This window comes from Dromiciops gliroides, chromosome 6 (genome assembly GCF_019393635.1).
Source record: "Dromiciops gliroides isolate mDroGli1 chromosome 6, mDroGli1.pri, whole genome shotgun sequence".
In the NCBI taxonomy this organism is placed as follows: Eukaryota; Metazoa; Chordata; class Mammalia; order Microbiotheria; family Microbiotheriidae; genus Dromiciops; species Dromiciops gliroides.
In genome coordinates, this window is record NC_057866.1 from 107,294,583 (window position 1) to 107,314,798 (window position 20,216).

The window sequence follows — 20,216 nt, forward strand, 5'->3', positions numbered from 1 at the left end:
CCATTGCTTTATCCACTGTCTAGCATCTGTTGTGTCTAATTATGTGCTAGGCACTAAGTAAGGATACAAATATAAAAGTGAAATCTATCTCTATCCATCTGTCTTGGGCGGGGAGGGGGGGAGAAAGAAAAAGAAGGGGGCACAGAGACAGCCTGACACAGCGGAAGTGCACACTCTTAAGACTTTATAATCTACTTGGAGGAATACATAATTACAGATAAATAAGTAGAGGATACTAGGATCATAGATCTAGAACTGTTAGGGGCCTCAGAGGCCAACTAGCCCAATTCCTTCATTTTACAGATGAGGAAACTGAGGCTCATGTAACTGAGGTTAAATTATTTGTCCAAGGTCATACAGATTAAGTGTCAGAGGTGGGATTTGAACTCAGGTCTTCTGATTATATATCCATTGATATTTCCACTATATTGTCCTTATTTGGGTTTGGGATAACAACTAGGGGAATCGGCAAAAAGTTGTTGGAGGGTATTGTTTAAGCTGAACCTTAAAGAGAGCCAGGGGGTCCAAAATGTAAAGGTGAGGAGAGAAAACCTGTGCAGCAGCACCAAGGTAGTAGTAGATAGAATGTTTTGTACTGAGAACAGTGAGTACTTTGGTTTGTTTGGAGCAGAATGCTTGAGAGGGAATAATCTGTGATCAGTCTGGAAAAATAGATTGGAACTGGATTGTGAAAATCTTTAAATGCCAGGCTGAGGAGTTTCTATTTTATCCTAGAAGCCATGGGAATTCAGTCAAGGGAATGACAGTGTCAGACCTGTGCTATAGGAATATCAGTTTGGCAACTGTCTGAAAGATGTGCTGGAAACGTGAAGAACTGGATACAGGGAGATCAATTAGGAAGCTATTGCAATCGCCCAGGGGAGAGGCACTAAGGACCCAGACTAAGTTATTTGTCGTGTAAATGGAGAGAAGAGGACAGATAGAAGAGATGTGGAGAAAATGGCATTGTTAAGCTTTGGCAACAGATCGGATATGGGGGCTAAGGGTGAAGAGTCTAGAATGACTCCTATTTTGCAAACCTGGAAGAAGCCCGGGAGTCTCTATGCATGAATTCAGATCCAGGGATCAGGTGGTGATCTGGGTCTAGAGGAAACAAGGGCACACACATATGAGAAGCAGATGGTGGGATACTCATGGGGTAGGGTTCAGATCAGGACTGGTAGTTGAGGCAGGGTAACGAAAGTAAGGCATTCCAGGATCTACTAGTCTGTCTTCCAAGACATCTAGTCTCTGTGGGAACAAGGGTTCAGATAGCATTTCTGCCAGCATGGGGAGCTGTGACAGAGCCACACCAAGGGCAAGATAGTGAGACTTCTATTTACCTCCAGAGAGTGAGCTTAGGAGGAAAGGGAGGGAGTCAAGACAGGCTAGGGTAGCACCTTTAGGTCATGGTCTTTGATGGTCAGGATCTGTAAATCATTGGTGGCTTCCAGAGCCCTTTAACAGGTGTTATCTCATTCAAGCTTCACCATCACCCTAGAGCTATTATTTGCTCCTATTTTATAGATAGGGAAACTGAGGCTCATAGAAGTCATCAAGTCAAGTGACTTGCTTATGGTTACATAGTAAGTGTCAGAAGAGGGATCTGAAACCCAGTCTTGCTGAAACCAAGTCCACTTATGTCCCAAGTTCATTGCCAGCTTTTGTCAGAACAGTGAGCCAGGTGTAGACTCTTCCTGTCTCTGAGACAGCTCCCCAGTTCTATCCTGGGGAAATTGGCAGCTATAGAGTTTTTGCCTTTTTTTAAATTTGTAAATATGTATTTTTTTCTCAACAAACATTTATTTTTTCCAGTTACATGTAAGGGAAGTTTTCAACATTCATTTTCATAAGATTTAGAGTTCCACATTTTTCTCCCTCCCTCCCTCCTTCCCTCCCTTTCCTCCCCCCTCCTAAGACCACAACCAGATTATATATGTACAATCCAGAAGTGCTCTTTTTTATCAGTTCTTTCTATGGGGGTGGATAGTAAGCTTCGTCATTAGTCCCTTGGGATTGTCTTGAATCATTGCTTTGCTGAGAGTAGTTAAATCTAGAGTTTTGTCTTAACACGGTTGTTGAGTGAGCTCCTGCTGGGTGTCAGTGTTACATCCCTCAGTGACTTAAGAATGGGTAAATGATATGTGGCGGTCCCCTGGTCCCTCGTGGAAATCTCCCATTGAATCATGTCTCTGGCGCTTTGCTGCAGGAGAGACATGTGCTGCTTCTGTTGTGATGGATTTCTCTCATTTCTTTGTTAAAATGTGCAATGTGGCCGAATCATCCAAGAAGCCTTGACCTATTGTTGCTGCCGCTGCTGCTGCTGCTGTTGCTGCTTTGTAGAAGATGTGAGGAAAACTTTGGTGTGTAACTGTTATTTTTTTCTCTGTTCTTCCTTGAAGGCTGATGACACCTACCTTCAGCTGAAGAAAGACCTGGAGTATCTAGACTTAAAGGTGAGCAGACTTAGAACTTACTTTACTCACTTTCCTCCTTGCCATCTTCACCTGCGTCTTCCCAGCCTTTGGCTAGGAGAAGGATGAATTTTGTTGTATTTGCATCTATCTCCCTTTTTTATTTGGAAGTAACATAAGAGAGCAAAAAAAAATGGAGGTGGCTCATGCTTATAAACTGTGGGCCCGTCACTTAACTTCTCTGAGCTTAGTTTGTTCATCTGTAAAATGGGACTAACCATCCTTTCACTGCCTATTTAACAGAACTTATTTAAGGAAAAGTGGTGTTATATTCCTATGGAGAAGTCTGTTTGTGATTCAGAAACTGGGAGTTTATTGGTCTGGACCTGTGATTACTTTGGAACGGGCACTTCCAGTGTGGAAACTCTATTCACCCAACACAGATCAGCAACCCATCTGTTACTTTCAGTATTAGAGGTACTGAGAGGTTGAGCCCATGGCCAGAGAACCAAAATGCATTGGAGGTAGAACGAGGCCTTTCTGACAATTAAGGTTAAGCCTCTGCCCACTCTGCCAAAAATGTTCCCTTTTAGTTGATTGCAACCATAAAAAATGGACCACCCCCCTTCCATAGGTTCCAGCTATGTTAGCTGTGGGTCCTTTGGATAAGGACTGATCATGTAACTTCCCTGGTGACCACATAGCTGGGGTTTTTTCAAAGCCTTGAATGGATGGGGGTTTTATTTTTGCATATATGTTATCCAACATTAGCCTTTTTGTTTAGGACCATCTAGGGATTTATTTCCAATTGTCCTCAGACCCTGAGTGGTTTTAAGTGTTGGGGCCACTCAGGAAGGCTGAATGGGCTGGAATAACTTTGAGACTCTCCCAGGGTCTCCCCTCTCTATGATCCCTATAGTACTGAGATAGGATTAAACCAGTGCTAGGAGCATCCCATGCTGGGGAGGGGGAGTTTATTGAGGAAGAAGCCTGCTATCTGTCAGCTCCTTATAGCAGTACAGCCTCAAGATTCCCACTGTAAAAAGCACTGCTCATGGTGCCTGAAATGTGCAATAGCTCTAAGGAGGAAGAATTCTCCAATTAATAACATGTATGAGCATAAAGGTTGAGGGGCCAAGTAGTGTACGTGTGTGTGTACACACACACACACACACACACACACACACACACACACCACTGCCCTCCCCCATGGGCTTATTCCAGGAATTAATGTATCAAGAGTGTGGCCCAGCAGTCGACCTGATAAGACTAACCCAGCTCTGTCCAAGGCTTTCAAGGGATCTCTGGGTCTGTGAGGTTGGGCTTCAAACCCTAGAAAAGGGAGGGTCTCCCTGTACACAACCAGTGTTTTACTGAGTGCCTACTATGTGCCTGGCACAATCTTCAGGCTCATGGGAGTTAGAAGAGAAGATGAAAACAACATGTCTTAGGAAGCTTTACTATTTGTCTGCAAACAAAACTTAAAAGAGAGAATTTGAGACAATATATAATTTAGTCTTATAGTGTGTGGCCCAGAAAATGTGCTTTAAGAGCTAAAGGGATCTGGGGGAGGCAGAGCTGGAGCAGGAGAGAAGAAAGTGAGATGAGAAATTTTTGTTGTCTGGAGTACTTAAGGAAAGATTTGTAGAAAGGTGGCATTTACCCCTTGCAGAAGACAAGTAAAGCATTTATTTATTTGTTTGTTTGTTTGTTTATTTATTTATTTATTTTTTTTTGGTGAGGCAATTGGGGGTTAAGTGACTTGCCCAGGGTCACACAGCTAGTAAGTGTTAAGTGTCTGAGGCTGTATTTGAGTCCTCCTGACTCCAGGGCTGGTGCTCTATCCATTGTGCCACCTAGCCGCCCCTAAATAAAGCATTTATTAAGGTCTTACTATGTGCCAGGCATTGTGCTAAGCGGTGGGGATACAAATACAAGCAGGAAAAAAGGAAAGACAGTTCCTGCTTATGATCTAATGGGGCAAGACATCACATAAAAGAGAAGTAGTTTGGAGTGAGTAAGGGGAGTGACACTAAGCTTGGTTCTGGGCTCCCAAGTGTTTTCCAGCAGAATCCAAAGGCTGACTCTTGAGACCACCTAGTCCAACCTTCTACAACACCCCCAATAAATGTTACTCTAGACCAGGGGTCAAACTCAAATAGAAAGGGAGGCAGCATATTGACTCAGAAAATAACAAATTAACATTATCTATATTGCATTGTTATTTATTTTGTTAAACATTTCCTACTTACATTTTAATATGGTTTGAGCTTCAGTGGGGGCTTGGCCTGTGGACTTTGAGTTTGACATCTCTGTTGTAGACTCTGCTGAAAGATCTCCTAAGGAAAACTGCTCCACTTTTGGACACCTAACTATGAGAAAGATTTTTGTTGCATCCAGCCTAAATCTGCCCCTCTGCAACTTCCTTTGCTTCTAGTTTTGCCTTCTGGGGCCCAACAAAACATGTCTTATCTGTCTTCCCCATAACAGCCTTTCTAATACCTGAAGACAGTTTTAAAATCTTCATTCTCCACCCCAACTCTTCAACTCTTCTCCAGGTTAACTATTCCCACTTCCTTCAATCATCCTTCTTCATCAGGACATGATCTCAATGCCCTTTGTTATGCTGGTTGCCCAGGTCTTTAGCTACAAAGTTTAATGCTACATGACTATAATGCCCTGGGGTCAAGTCAACAAGCATTTATTAAGAGCCTTCCATGTACCAACCTCTATACTGAGGATTGATGATACAAGTAAAGGGAAAAAGCAGTCCCTGCCCTCAAGAAACTCACAATGTAAAGAATATAAAACATACAAACAACCATGTACAAACAAGATATATACAGCATACATTGGAAGTCATCTCAGGCAATCGCTGTGGTTTGTGTAGCATCTTCCCAAGAGTCCCCAACCATCAGATAAAAATTTTCCTGTTAAAGTATTAGTATTTCTTCTATTTAGTGCTGGTGTTAATATTGGTCATTAGTAGAAGGTCAGTGGCAATAATATAGACATCTGTAGTAGGAATGGGATATTTCTCACCTCACTTCCCTGATATCTTTCTATCATTTGGGTCACAGTTTCCAAAGAGTGGCCAGTGTCCTATTATAACCTGTGATGATTGCTTGCCTCCTCACTGCCACTCACCTCCTAGTAACCATTCACTACTCTGCTTCCCCTTTATCTTCTCTAAAGGGGAGGGAGGTCAGGGAGTCAGCAATTATTTACTGCTAGATAATAATTATAGTAATAGCACAAATCTCTTACATTGTGGTTTCTAAATTTTAAACAGTAACACCCTCTGCCTTTTTTTTTAAAAAAAGACACCCTTTTCCATAAGATAATCTATGCCATTTTCTTAGTGTGTAATTAATTCAAATAAAATTAAGAATTTATTAGTTTTTATAACACATATTAAACATATAATAAGGATAAAGTAACATACATACAAAAATCTTTTGTGTTTTTCATATTTGTAACAATATAATCATAACAAAGATGAACTTGGTTTTTTTAAGCATGGTTTCTCAAAATATGGTGTCATTGGTAATATTCTCATTGTATGCTTTTTTTTTTTTTTGGTGAGGCAATGAGGGTTAAGTGACTTGTCCAGGGTCACACAACTAGTAAGTGTCAAGTGTCTGAGGCTGAATTGGAACTCAGGTCCTCCTGAATCCAAGGCCAGTGCTTTATCCACTGCACCACCTAGCTGCCCCCATTGTATGCTTTATTAAAATAGTCTTGTAACTGAGAATGATCTCAAAAGGTAAAATGGCAATAGTTTTCCAGCATACTGGGTAGATTCCAGTTAGACTGGAAGCACCCTAAGAAGCTGTGATACATCCATTTAATCTTCAATGCATGTCACCTGTCCATGGTGCTGATGTCTTCCCCAGCACATCCAGGGTGCTGCTGAAAGTATCAGTTGTTGGCAGACAACTCACTGAAGCCTTCAGCAGTTTTATTTCTTGGAGCCCAAACAGCTGCTCTCTGAAATGCCAAATCCCCATGTCTTGTTGGGTGCTATAGCATTCGTTGCTTTTCTTTCCAGCTGTATCAAACCAGGTAAATTTTCTTAGCATTCCCCTTGAGGGGTTTGGGGAGAGAAAAACTTCAGACTCCTAGCCATCACTAAGAGAAGACACATTGACAGTTTCTTAAGTCTTCTTAGACCTGTGGCCCTTAGGTGCTTGTCCTGCATTTTTATCAACATTGTATTTCATCAATGCAATGCAAGGGAATTTTAAAAAAAGCAACAGCAAAACCCTTGCACCTAGGACTGCCTGCCCCGTGACACCATCAAGTGTTTTACTTTGAAGGAAGAAGACTGCCTATCCGAACACACTTCTATCTGGCCAAAAGAACCTGTGCTTTTCATTAATGGATCAACAAGCATTTGTTGTTGATTGACAGTTGCCAGACACTATGCTAAACCCCAGAGATAGAAAAATAAGAATGAAACAGTCCTTTCTCTTAAGGAGCTTATATTCTGTTGGAAGAGACAACATCATCTGTCAATTAACAAGCTTTTATTAAGTGTTCACTATATGCTAGGCCTTGCCCCAGGTACTACAGATATTAAAAAAAGAAATGAAGCAGGCCCTGCCCTCAAAGAATTTTCATCATGTTGGGAGACAGCATCAATGGGTGATCATTTCTTAAGTGCCTATTGTGTGTTAGGCACTGAGTTAGGCATGCCTTTAATCCTTGCCACTGGGGAAGGCTAAGGCTATCGAATTGCTTAAACTCCAGAATAGAGCTAAAGCTCCATTGGGTTTCTGTGCTAAGCCTGACACCAGTATAGTGAGGCCCCCTAATGTAGGGGGGTGGAGTGGAGACCAGGGCACTTAAGGAGGGTTGGAAAAATGAGTTAAAACTTCTATGTTGATCATTATTGGGATTGGGCCCATGAGTGGCCCCTGCACTTCCAGCCTGGGAGAGATAGGGAGACCCAGTCTCCAAAAATAAACATGTAAATAATAAAACATTTTTATTAAAAATGTGTCAGTAAGTGGTACAGACATTATATTTTGACTCGGTATTAGAAAAGACTTCTTTTACAATCTGAGTAGTATAGGCTGCTTCAGAAAATATTCAGTTCCTGTCTCTGGAAATCTTCAAGTGAAAACTAGATGATAATTTTGGGATGTTTTAAAAATGATCCTGTTCAGGCATGAGTCAGAATAAATGATTTCTGAGGTTGTTGTATCTCAGGTACTACCTAATATATAGTGTATACATACACGTATATAAAACATAGAGACAGACACTATATTATTATTGTTGTTGTTACCTTTTGAAATTCTGTGAAACTAAAGCCAAAAGAGGGACCAGTGAGTAGTGGGCCTAGGGTGACCAGGGGCTATGCTGTCCACCACCTGGCTTCATCCACAGTGAGATCCTTCAGAGTGAAACGCCGGAGAATATCACACTGCAAGGTGCGTTCTTTGGAGAAGCTTGGTCTGGACTGTTGTCATTCCTGAGGACTTGACTTTTCCTGTTCCTGACTGTGGCTCCATAAATAGTCTGCCTGATTATGCTTTGGACAGTGCCTAGGACTTGGGCATGCACTGTTTGTAGAACAGACAGGGTAACTGCAACTGGGATTTGTTTTTACATGTAATTGGGGAAAAATAAAATACTAAATTTCAAAAAGTAAAGAACTGAATCAATATAGAAATGTTGCCATATAGCCAGATGATGTAGTTGATAAGAGTCCTAGGCTGGGAGATAGAAGGATGTGAGTTCAAATCTTGTCTCAGATACTTCGTTACTGTGTGGCCTCTGGGCAAGTCACTTAACCTAACCGACTTCATCTGTTAAATGAGGAGATTGGCCTCAAAGGCATATAAGGTCTCTTCCAGCTCAAAATCTACCATCCTATGATCTTGTGAAATGAAGTAATGAAGGAAAACTGTTTCATTTAGAGTCAGGAGACCTGTGTTCAAATCTCACCTTTGCTCTTTGCCATCTATTACTGGGTACAATGTTTCCTGGTTCTGCTCACTTTATACTGTATCAGTTCAAGTGATTCTTCCTAGGTCTTTCTGAAATCCTCCTGTTCTTCATTTCTTATAGCACAATAGTTCAATAAATGATTCCTGAGGTTGCTGTGTCTCAGGTACTGTATAATATATAGTGTGTGTACACACACACACACACACACACAGATACTATAGCTGTGTCAATTGATATTATTGTTACCTTCTGAACTTGTGATTCTATGAAACTAAAGCCAAAAAGCAAGCCTTTCTTCTCCCTGGGCCCCATTTCTTCATCTGTTAAAAAAAAAGCCAAGAGATTTAGGTCATCTAAATCCTCTGACCCTCAGCAAGTTGAATTTGAAATTTGGTGCTTGCTCATTGAGATGTGGATTGACCTTTTCGTCTAGTGTAGGTCAGGTATAGAGAAATCAAGTCATATTTCTGTGATCAGACCTATGCCCTGTAACCAGCAGGAAAGGTTATCAGACATCTCAGTGATATGCCACTTTCTGCTGCCTGGAAAAAATGAGCCTTCTAGTCCTTAAGGGAAGTCATTCTTCTTGGGCAGTTAGTCTGATGAGCAGACCTCATTGTTGGCTGGGTTGGCTTCAGATTTCTTACTGAGTCCTTGAAGGACTTCAAAGGTCATCTCTCTGATGCTGCCCCAGGCACTTTCCCCTTCCACATTGTTACTTTCCCTATCACAGTTTCTATATATCACAGTTGGCATAAGAAATTAAATGGGAATTGAGGTGGGGGGAGAGTTTTTGTAGAAGCTGCAGATGACAAATAAAAGCAAGCAGATGCCACAGAGCCCATGACCAAATGTTTAACCCACATTTTACAATAAGGTAAATACCCCAAAAAAGGAAAAGAAAAATTTTAGACTTCTTCTCTGGTACAAAGGGAGGGCCAAAAAATGTTATGCAGATTTTCCCGATTGTGGGTGGCACCACACAAAATGTGGAAGGGATAACTATATTAGTATGATGGTCAGTAATAGTAATTAGTAATTGCTCGTGTTTACCAAAAACTTTGTTCTTAAAGCACTTTCCTTCCCCAAACACCGTGAGGCAGAGAATGAAAGTATTGCTATTAATCATTATCATCATTATATAAGTTTTATAAATGAGGAAACTCATCTTAATTTCATAATTGAATTATCTTAGAGTCTCACAGATAGTATGTGTTTGGAAGAGAGATTTGAACCCAGGTCTGGTCCTCTGCACTACATAACACTGCTTAAATAAACATTTATTAACCACCTACAGCATACAAGGAAGACATTGTACTAAGGGTGGGGATACATATATGGAAAGCAACATAGCTGCTTGCCCTCGAAGAACTCTCTGTCTAATTGAAGGGATAAAACACAAACTGAAGTAAGTATGAGTGAAATCCAGTAATATGCCATTTAATAGCAATAGACATACAATCCTGTGCTACCCATCCCCCACTTCAGCTAGCTGTTGTGTTCCCATCCTGCAGGATGACACCAGTTCTTCTCCTCCTTCTCCTCCTTCTCCTCCTTCTCCTCCTTCTCCTCCCTCCTCCCTCCTCCCTCCTTCTTCCTTCTTCCTTCTTCCTTCTTCTTTTCTTCTTTTTCTTGGCAATGAGGGTTAAGTGACTCGCCTAGGGTCACACAGCTAGTAAGTGTCAAGTGTCTGAGGCCAGATTTGAGCTCAGGTCCTCCTGAATCCAGGGCCAGTGCTTTATCTACTTTGCCATCTAGCTCCCCTGACACCAGTTCTTCTTGACTGGGCCAGACTCAGGCTAGTCCCCCGGTTGTTTAGCTTCAATATTAGAACAAAACAAAGTACTTGTAGGTCATCAGCTCTTAACAAAAATAGACTTACTCTGCCACAGCAGGAGAAGACAATTCAACAAGAATGAGTATTGAGGATATATCAGATGGATTCATTTAACAGAAACTCCCTTGCCTGGGTTGCCCATCCTGATCCACCAGCTGAGCATCAGCTCTGGAGCTCCCCCTGGCTGCTTTGTATTCAGACAATCAGGGGTGATATCAGTCACCTGAACCTTTACTCTCTCTCTTTTTTTTTTTTTTTAATTTTTGCAAGGCAATGAGGGTTAAGTGACTTGCCCAGGGTCACACAGCTAGTTAAGTGTCAAGTGTCTGAGGCTGGATTTGAACTCGGGTACTCCTGACTCCAAGGCCAGTGTTCTATTCACTGTATCACCTAGCTACTGGTCTCAAAATGATTTTTTTTTCAATATAATTTAAGAAAGAATTATCCTGACTTGCAAGGAGAGGAGGGGTTAAACTATTGCTCTCATAACACATCTTGATAGATTTTATGTACTACTGATGCAAATAGATGTTTATATATAATAGTTTATATTAACACCATAAGAAAATAATGGGCTTTGCCAATGCCCAAAGGCCCCAGCTGGTATTGATTTGGACTGATTGGATTGACTGAGAATTGACTGATTTAGCTGATTAGTGTACTTGAAGTTGACTTGATTGAAACCACACCTGCCTGACTCTGGAGAGGGTGTGTTCTCAGAGACTGTGAACTTTGACCTCAACACGGGACTACTCTCAAGTCCCGTGAATCAATGGACTTGAATGCTACCAGCCAATTAGCTTGGAGGGGTGTGTAGGCACCACCTCTCTTCTGGACCCGAAGGTAGCTTCTGCTCTGACAGGCACAGGAACTTCCTCTTTTTGGCCTGAAACTTGGAGGTGAGGGCAACTCTTTTTCTCTTCTCTCTCCCTTAGATCCTAGCTAGGCTTTCCTATCTTTCTGATCCAGGTTTTCTCTTTTTACTAATACCTAGTATGCTTTAATAAATGCTTAATGCCCCAAACTGGTGCTAAACCTTCTAATTTATAAGTAAACCCTATCTAATTTTCCCTACACCTGGGACAGGAGTAAGGTGACCACACATTTAGTTTTATTCGTCACGACATGTAATATATGTAGATATAGCATAGCACTATATTATATTAATATATGTACTTATGTAATTTGTACATATGATATTAACATGTAATTGTTGTGTTGGAGGACTCTGTAACTTGAGATAATGGTGCCATTTCTTCTGCTTAAGATAACTGAAACCTACTAATACAATCTTCTTCAGACACAATTTTTCTTCTTTTTGTGGAGGTGAGCTGGGCTCCCCTTGGCCTGAGGCACTCAGTTTCTTTCCCCTACATCTTTTCCTCTTCTGAGTCACCTCCTGATACTTTCACAGACAATGAATTTTCCCTCTCTAAACTGCTGAGGCAAACATGGCATGCCTGCTCTCGGGGGCTTGGCCTTCACTAGCCTCATTTCCCAACTCATCTTTAAATTGCTTCCTTTGCAGATGACCCGTGACACTCTTAAGGACAGAAGTCTGAAGCCTGTGAAAGTAGCTGAGAGTGATATTGACGTGAGTAACTGACCACCTTTCCCCCTTGTCTCCTCCCTCCATTTTTCCTCACCCCAACTCCCAAGGGCTAAAGAAAAAACTGGGAAAGGTCATTTCAAGGTCTGAAGGGTTCTGGGAACTTGAGAGTGGGCAAGTTTCATTCCTGTAAGGATGTGCAATCCCAAACCCTTCACACCTTAGCAGTTCTTCAGGAATTCCTGAAGCTATAAAAATGATTCTCCTGGTAACTAGACTTAGCTAGCCTAGTGTTCCCAGGACAGTCATCACCAGCCCACAGTTAGCTCTTTTCCAGTGCGTCAGGTCCTACTGAGCCTTTGAGAGCTAAGCCCAAGGTCGTCTCGGAGCCAGGATGCGGCAATAGGGCAGACTTGATGGGACAGTGGGCATCACAAACCAGCTTTTTTGTTATTTCATTTCATATCTGATTTTTCTTTATAGGTAAAATTAAGCATCCTCTGTGAACAAGATAGGGTCCTGCAGGACTTAGAAGACAAGATAAGAGCCCTCAAGGAGAACAAAGTAATTAAGAGTTTAAGATATATTTGTGTATTTGTATGTAAATATGTTTGTTACATATAATATATATGTGCTTATATTTATGATATCTATATTTCTACATGGTAAGAGGGAAGAAGGTGGACATTCTGTGCTTTTTGTGTCATTTTTCCTGAATCAAAAACCTGAGCAGGGTCTCTTTAAAACATGTCGCCAGGAAGGATAAGGAATGGTCTTCCAGAGAAATTTATTGGGTGACTTGTGGGAATTTAGAGAGTGACTTTCTCAAGTTTTCCTGCTGGAGGTCTTATTTAAGAGCTGATCTTAAGCTTGCCTGGAGTCCCTGCTCCTGGGGAGACTGAGGCTGGTAAATCATTTGGGTTCCAGTGTGGTGGAACCTCCCAGAGATTGTGCTTCACTTGGCAGACTCTTTGAGCGCATGGGGGTCACCTCTGCTCCTTGGTAAGACAGTGGAAGAAGAAATCAGTGCAGTTATTGCGTAACTCATAGGTTCCAGTCAGAAGACAGGCCAGGTAGTTTGTTTGTTTGTTTTTGAGGCTTCTAGGGGCTGTAGTGGATAGAGGATGGAACTTGAAATCAAGAGACCTGAGTTTGAATCTAGACTCCTACAAATTCCTTACCCTCTCTCAATCTCAGTTTCTCATTTGAAAAAAGGAGATAGTAAAGGCACATACCTTAAAGGGTTGTTTTGAGTGTCACAATGAGGACATATGTAAAATGCTTTGAAAATCTTAAAATGATATACAAACACTAGTTATCACCACCACCACCACCACCACTACTACCCTCTAGAAAAAGATGTTAGGGATGAGCCTGTAATTCTGTTATCTTGTTCTTTCCATCAGAGAAGTTGGGTATCCCCCACCTCTGGAAATATTTTTGTATAGGTTAGATAAACATGGTCAGAGATGATGGAGAACAAGAGTTCCTAGAGAGACTAGAGACAGACTAGAGAGTTCCTAGAGAGACTAGAGTCCTTGGATAGATTTCAGGGCAGATGAGGGTCTGTGAAATTGGATAGGAGAAAAAAAATTAAATCTTTATTTTCACTAACCCGTAAATGAAATTTAGCATTTCCTTCCATTGTGAATGTAGGCATCAAACATTATTCTGAGAAGGGGTCCACAGGCATCACCATACTGGCTAAAGAGTCTGTGATGTATAGATGATCTTGGTCCCATTCCATAAATAGATTCTTGCGGTGAGTGAGAGGTTAGCCGGGAGGACCTCTACCACTTGAGTCTCTGGAATAACCTGATTCCCCCTTGTGTAGGATCAGCTGGAGTCAGTCCTGGAGGTCTTGCACAGACAGATGGAACAGTACAAAGACCAGCCCCAGCATTCAGAAAAGATTTCTTACCAACAAAAGCTGCTGCAAGAGGATCTCGTTCACATACGAGCAGAGATATCTAAGCTTTCAACAGTATGTATGGGATGGAGGGAATATGGAGAAGCAGAAATTGGTGGGGTGGGGGTGTGGACAGCTCACACTTCTGTTATTTGGGAAGGGGGCTGCTTTTCAAAAGTCACAAAGGAGAGGAGAATTCTGCCCAGAGGGATGATATCCTATCAATAGGATGTCTTCATTCTAGAACTGAAAAGTCCCCAGGAATTACCCTGTGACAACTTTGGAGGAACTGGGTCTAGGGCTTGTGGCATTAATTCTATTTATCTCTGTCTTCTATTATCCTCTCTTCTTCTAAGTCTATACCTCAGTCTTTTTTTGAAGATGTCCTAGAGCCACTGAGATGCTTAAAGCCTCATTTGGGAGTTAGAGGGCACAGGGCACACAATATACCTGGGGATTTTATGGTTCAGTACAGTACCTAATTTTACATGTGATAGTAAGTGAAAGAATTCAATTGAACATATATTTATTAAATCTATGCTCTCTGAAAGGCACCCAGCCAAGGAATGCAAATATTTCTCCTCTGTCTTTTAAAATGAAGTTTTAAATTCAGGCCCTTTTTGCCTGTAACAAAGGATTCTGATATTTGGGGGTTGTGGGGACAGTGGAAGGTCTCCCACCACAAGGGTTACAGCGATGAATGAGAAGGTGAGGACTGTCCCTCCATTAGCTGGGAATCCTCCAGATTCACTTGAGTTAATGGCACTTCACTCCCTCTGGGGAAGGTTGGTCTTCCTCTTTTCTTTGCCTGCCCACTATACTACAGTGGCACCCATGTGCCCAAGAGGAAGGGATCCCCAGGTTCTGTAGTCTACAAGCTTGGAGTTTGTGCATCCAGTAAGGCTGTGTATATGAGGGGATTGGCGGGGGGGGGGGGGGGGGGGGGGGGGTGCTTTTTGTCTCTTTCTTTTCATGAATCACAAAAGTTTTGGTGTTTTTTTGTTTTGTGGGGCAATGACGGTTAAGTAACTTGCCCAGGGTCACACAGCTAGTAAGTGTCAAGTGTTTGAGGCTGGATTTGTACTCAGGTCCTCCTGAATCCAGGGCCGGTGCTCTATCCACTGCGCCACCTAGCTGCCCCCTGAGGTGGATAGCATTTAGGGTTCTTTGATACTGGATGAGTTCCTCCCCACCCCACTCTGGTGGCTTCCTCATGCTGATTTCCTGGGGTCTCCTATCTCCCAACAAGAGAACGGTATCATACTCCTTTCCTTGCAAGCACCTTTGCTGCTGCTCTTCATTATCTCTGACAATGTTTATCTAACCTCTGGGTGTGGGTTGTGGTGCCAGCCCCTAGTGCAAAAAATGTTTAATTCTAGCTAGGGAGATGGAGTGTCAGGAAGGGGAAGCTCATAATTTCCAGAGGGGAAACATTAAAGGAGGAGCCTGCTGTTGTGAAGATTTTATGAGAGCTTATGGAAGGGGTGTTATTGCCCACAGATCACCTGGTGGGCGGGATAGGCATGGGAGATGGGGGATAGGTAGCGAACTAGTTTTTTAAACCATTTGGATTTAATACTTTTAGGAGCATGTGTATACAAATATAAGTGTGTATTATGTGTGTGTGTGTGTGTGTGTGTGTGTGTTTGTGAATGTAGGTATAGATACTTATATGTAAAGTGCTGTATATATTCTATACAGTATTTGTATATAAATTATATTTAAGTGCTGTATATTTTCTGTGTAGTACCAAAGTATATGTAAGTACTATATACAGTACTTAAAGTACTGTATTATAAAGTAATTAAGTACTCTCTATATAGTACTTAAACACTGAAAACTTAATTCTATTAGTACTCTAAGTTTTATTTTTCCTTGTTATATAAATAAAATGTAACTTGATTCTTCTCCTATCTTCCCACGCCCATCCACCTCTGCTACCACGGAACTTGGGAAGAAGGGAGGTGGGACAACTAAAATAGGGGTCTGTAGAATTTGAGTGAGACAAGTGAGATCTGGCTAATATACCTTTCCAGGCCTGTTCTACATTCATTCTCATATTCTCATCCCCTCTTCCCTCTCCCTTTCCCTTTCCCTCTGCCCCTTCCCCTTCTTCTCCCCGTCTCTGTCTGTCTCTCACTCTTCCCCTCCCTCTCTCTCTCTCTCTCTCCCCCCCCTGTCTCTCTCTCTCTCTCTCTCCCCCTGTCTCTCTCTCTCTCCCCCTGTCTCTCTCTCTCTCTCCCTCCCTGTCTCTCTCTCTCTCTCCCTCCCTGTCTCTCTCTCTCTCTCTCCCTCCCTGTCTCTGTCTCTCTCTCCCTCCCTGTCTCTGTCTCTCTCTCTCTCTCTCTCCCCCTGTCTCTCTCTCTCCCCGTGTCTCTCTCTCTCCCCGTGTCTCTCTCTCTCCCCGTGTCTCTCTCTCTCCCCGTGTCTCTCTCTCTCCCCGTGTCTCTCTCTCTCCCCGTGTCTCTCTCTCTCCCCCGTGTCTCTCTCTCTCCCCGTGTCTCTCTCTCTCCCCGTGTCTCTCTCTCCCCGTGTCTCTCTCTCCCCGTGTCTCTCTCTCCCCCCGTGTCTCTCTCTCCCCGTGTCTCTCTCTCCCCCCGTGTCTCTCTCTCCCCCCGTGTCTCTCTCCCCCCGTGTCTCTCTCCCCCCGTGTCTCTCTCCCCCCGTGTCTCTCTCCCCCCGTGTCTCTCTCTCCCCCCCCGTGTCTCTCTCTCCCCCCCCGTGTCTCTCTCTCCCCCCCGTGTCTCTCTCTCCCCCCCCGTGTCTCTCTCTCTCTCCCCCCCCGTGTCTCTCTCTCCCCCCCCCGTGTCTCTCTCTCTCCCCCCCCGTGTCTCTCTCTCTCCCCCCCCGTGTCTCTCTCTCTCCCCCCCCGTGTCTCTCTCTCTCCCCCCCCCGTGTCTCTCTCTCTCCCCCCCCGTGTCTCTCTCTCTCCCCCCCGTGTCTCTCTCTCCCCCCCCCGTGTCTCTCTCTCTCCCCCCCGTGTCTCTCTCTCTCCCCCCCCGTGTCTCTCTCTCTCCCCCCCCGTGTCTCTCTCTCTCCCCCCCGTGTCTCTCTCTCTCCCCCCCCGTGTCTCTCTCTCCCCCCCCCGTGTCTCTCTCTCCCCCCCCCGTGTCTCTCTCTCCCCCCCCCCGTGTCTCTCTCTCCCCCCCCCCGTGTCTCTCTCTCCCCCCCCGTGTCTCTCCCGTGTCTCTCTCCCCCCCCGTGTCTCTCTCTCCCCCCGTGTCTCTCTCTCCCCCCCCCGTGTCTCTCTCCCCCCCCCCGTGTCTCTCTCTCCCCCCCCCCTGTGTCTCTCTCTCCCCCCCGTCTCTCCCCCCCGTGTCCCTCTCCCCCCCCCGTCTCTCTCTCTCCCTCTCCCCCCCCCCGTCTCTCTCTCCCTCCCCCCCCCGTGTCTCTCTCTCCCCCCCGTGTCTCTCTCCCCCCCGTGTCTCTCTCCCCCTCCCCCCCCCCGTGTCTCTCTCCCCCCCGTCTCTCTCTCTCCCTCTCCCCCCCCCGTCTCTCTCTCTCCCTCTCCCCCCCCCGTCTCTCTCTCCCTCCCCCCCCCCCCGTGTCTCTCTCTCCCCCCCGTGTCTCTCTCTCCCCCCGTGTCTCTCTCTCCCCCCCGTGTCTCTCTCCCCCCCCCCGTGTCTCTCTCCCCCCCCCCCGTGTCTCTCTCCCCCCCCCCCCCCCCCCCCCCCCCCCCCCCCCCCCCCCCCCCCCCCGTCTCTCTCTTGCCTCCAGGCTGTCTCCGTGTCTGGAAGCTACCTCAGAACCCTAAGTTTCCTTCAAAGCTCAGCTCAAGGACTGCTTCCTACATAATGCCCATCCACTTGGTCATCCCCTCCTTCCCACCCTGAAATGACTCCATCTATATTTTGTATTTGTTTTTCTTGGTACATGTTGTTTTCCCCTCCCCCTTCAATATAATGTACTTTTCATCTGCATATCCCTAATACCTGGCAGAGTGTCTGGTACAGTCAGTGCTCATTATTTTTATTGAATGACTAGATCTAGGTGCAACAGAAAATGGATCTTTGAACTGGTCAGAGTTTCATCTGATAAAAATGGCAGCCGCCCTCTAACCATTTCCCCTCCCTTCTTTGACACAGGGCTAGAGGCAACCCACAGGTTCAGCTGGGCCCAGGGTGTGTCCTGACAACAGCTGATGATATTTCCTTTTGCCACCAGGAAATGGAAAATGCCTGGAATGAATACCTGAAGCTGGAAAACGATGTCAGTCAGCTGAAACAGACTTTACAGAGGCAGAGTCGAAGATCCTTCTTTCTGCCTCAGGTGACCCACCAACAAAGTCCACCACCAGTCAGTGATCCTTCCCCAAATGCCTGACCTTTTCCTTCATAACTCCGGAAACCTCTGTCCTCTTTGACTGTAGTCACTGCCCTGGGGCAGCCTGGGTTCAGGAAGACACACATGCACATTTATATACATCACTCACTCTCTGTCTCCTATCCTTTCTCTTTTTCACTCTCCCATCTTCCCTCCCACCCCACCCCCCTCTTGTCTTTCCTCTCTCATTCTCCCTCCCCTTTCTTATCTTCTTTCTCTCACTTTATCTCCTATCTTTCTTTTCTCTCCTTCCTCAGTTCTTTTTCTTTCTTACTCTCCCATCTTTCTCCTCCCTCATTCTCTCTCCTTCCCTCCCCTCTCTTTCCTATCTTCTTTCTCTTTTACTATCTCCTATCTTTCCTCTCTCTATTCTTTCTTTCTTACTCTCTCTCTTCTCTCTCTTCATGGATAGACCTAAATTCAAATCTGGCCTCAGACATTTTACTAGTTGTGTGATCCTGAGCAAGTCACTTAACCTCTGTTTGCCTCACTTCCTTCAACTATAAAATAGGACTAATAACAGTACCTACCTCCAAGGGTTGTCAAGAGGACCAAATGAGATACTGTTTGTAAAAAGTGCTTAGCACAGTGCCTCTGTATAAATGTTTATTTCCTTCCCTTTTATAGAAGAGGAAACTGAGTCTGAGGTTGAGTAACTTATGCTGGGTCACACAGCTGGTAAAGTTTCTGAGGCCAGGTTTGATCAAGGTCAGGGCTCCCTGACTACAGATCCAGCATGGTATCCACTGCACCACCTGGGTTTGCATGTGGGTCCCTAAGAAGTATTGAAAAGTCAGTTCTCACAGAGGAAAGTCAAGGCTTCTCTTTCATCTGCAGGAGAGATCTCAGATCCAGAAGGATCTTTGGAGGATTGAAGATGTCACTGCTGGCCTGAGTACAAATAAAGCAAACTTCAGAATCTTAGTGGAATCCTTCAAGAACCCAGGTGGGAGGAAAGTGCCCCTTCTGGCCTGCTGGAGAGCCACTCTGGCTGGGACAGGGAGGATGGGGTTGGGGGAGCAGGCTGTCTGAGGTGTGGGATGACCACCAGCCGGCAATGTTGATCACACACTGTCATGAGTCATGGACAGCCAAAGGTTGACATTTGGGAAGAGCAACCCTGACCTTTATTTCACAGTGTGTCTCTTTGTCCCTCAGAAAGAAAAACCGTGCCTTTGTTTCTTCACACGCCTGTGCCTTCAGTCCTCAAGTCTCTGGGCACTTCAGAGAGCAAACAACCCCCTCAGACTAGCCCTCCAAACAGCCCTCCATGGGCCAGCCCTGCAAAGACACCCCTGGAGGTTCGCCTCTTTCCGCAGCTACAGACATATGTGCCCCGTAGAACCCGTCCACTCCAGGTGAGAAGAGTGACCTGTATCGGCCAGCCCCTTTCCAAGCTGATGCCAAAAACTGTAAGTATGGCTGACAAGGAGGCCAGCAAACAGCTACTGCTCCTTGTCTGGGAAATGAGAAATGTACATCCCTGCTCTAAAATAAGGCGATTGCCATGTGCCAAGCTGTGCGCAAGCGCTGTTGGGTGTGGCCATGTGGGAACCTGCTTCCTTCCTGGCCAGTGCTTGATTGAGACAGTAAGAAACAGATCCAGGGTATCAGCAAGTCTAGTACTGGTTATGGATTCTGAGGGCCATCTTTACAGAGGACTTGAAAGGACAAAATGGACCTAAATTGGCCCAGGAGGAAATTGGTTCAACATAAAGCAGAACTAGAGAGTGGATAAAGAATTGGCCCTGGGGGCAGCTAGGTGGCACAGTGGATAAAGCACCGGCCCTGGATTAAGGAGGACCTGAGTTCAAATGTCAAATGGCCTCAGACACTTGACACTTACTAGCTCTGTGACCCTGGGCAAGTCACTTAACCCTTATTGCCCCACAAAAACAAAACAAAAACTAGGGAGCATTCAGGGAAATGACTGTACATGCTGTGCTAAGCATCAGTATCCCTGGCAGCAGGGACTACAAGGCATGGACTGTCACTGCAGCTGGCAGTGTCTTTTGTTTTTATATCATCAAGAAATTCCCCTGTGCTCTTCTCCCTCCTTCCCAAAGAATTTCTTTTTTTAAATCAAAAAGTGAAAACAGAGAAGGGGAAAATTCAACAAAAGTGATCCAATATATTTTTAAAATCTGACATTATATTCAGTGGTCCACACCCTTCTCTCTCTCCCCCCACCTCTGCAAAGGAGTGGAAAAGGTGTCTTCTTAGAAC

At 44.5% G+C, this 20,216-nt stretch overlaps 1 protein-coding gene across 8 annotated transcripts in view; it reads left to right on the top strand.

Annotated features, from left to right (window-relative positions):
• The window catches only part of PLEKHA7 (pleckstrin homology domain containing A7), a 264,352-nt gene that overhangs the window by 217,887 nt on the left and 26,249 nt on the right, over positions 1-20,216 (top strand). For 7 of the 8 annotated variants that reach the window (XM_043972494.1, XM_043972485.1, XM_043972487.1 and 4 more), the window contains 7 exons: positions 2,403-2,456; positions 11,738-11,803; positions 12,242-12,322; positions 13,593-13,742; positions 17,832-17,936; positions 18,828-18,936; positions 19,149-19,402. In XM_043972494.1, the coding sequence (XP_043828429.1) occupies positions 2,403-2,456; positions 11,738-11,803; positions 12,242-12,322; positions 13,593-13,742; positions 17,832-17,936; positions 18,828-18,936; positions 19,149-19,402 (819 nt within the window). The remainder of the gene's footprint in view (positions 1-2,402; positions 2,457-11,737; positions 11,804-12,241; positions 12,323-13,592; positions 13,743-17,831; positions 17,937-18,827; positions 18,937-19,148; positions 19,403-20,216) is intronic. The other variant, XM_043972486.1, reaches the window with a different exon arrangement.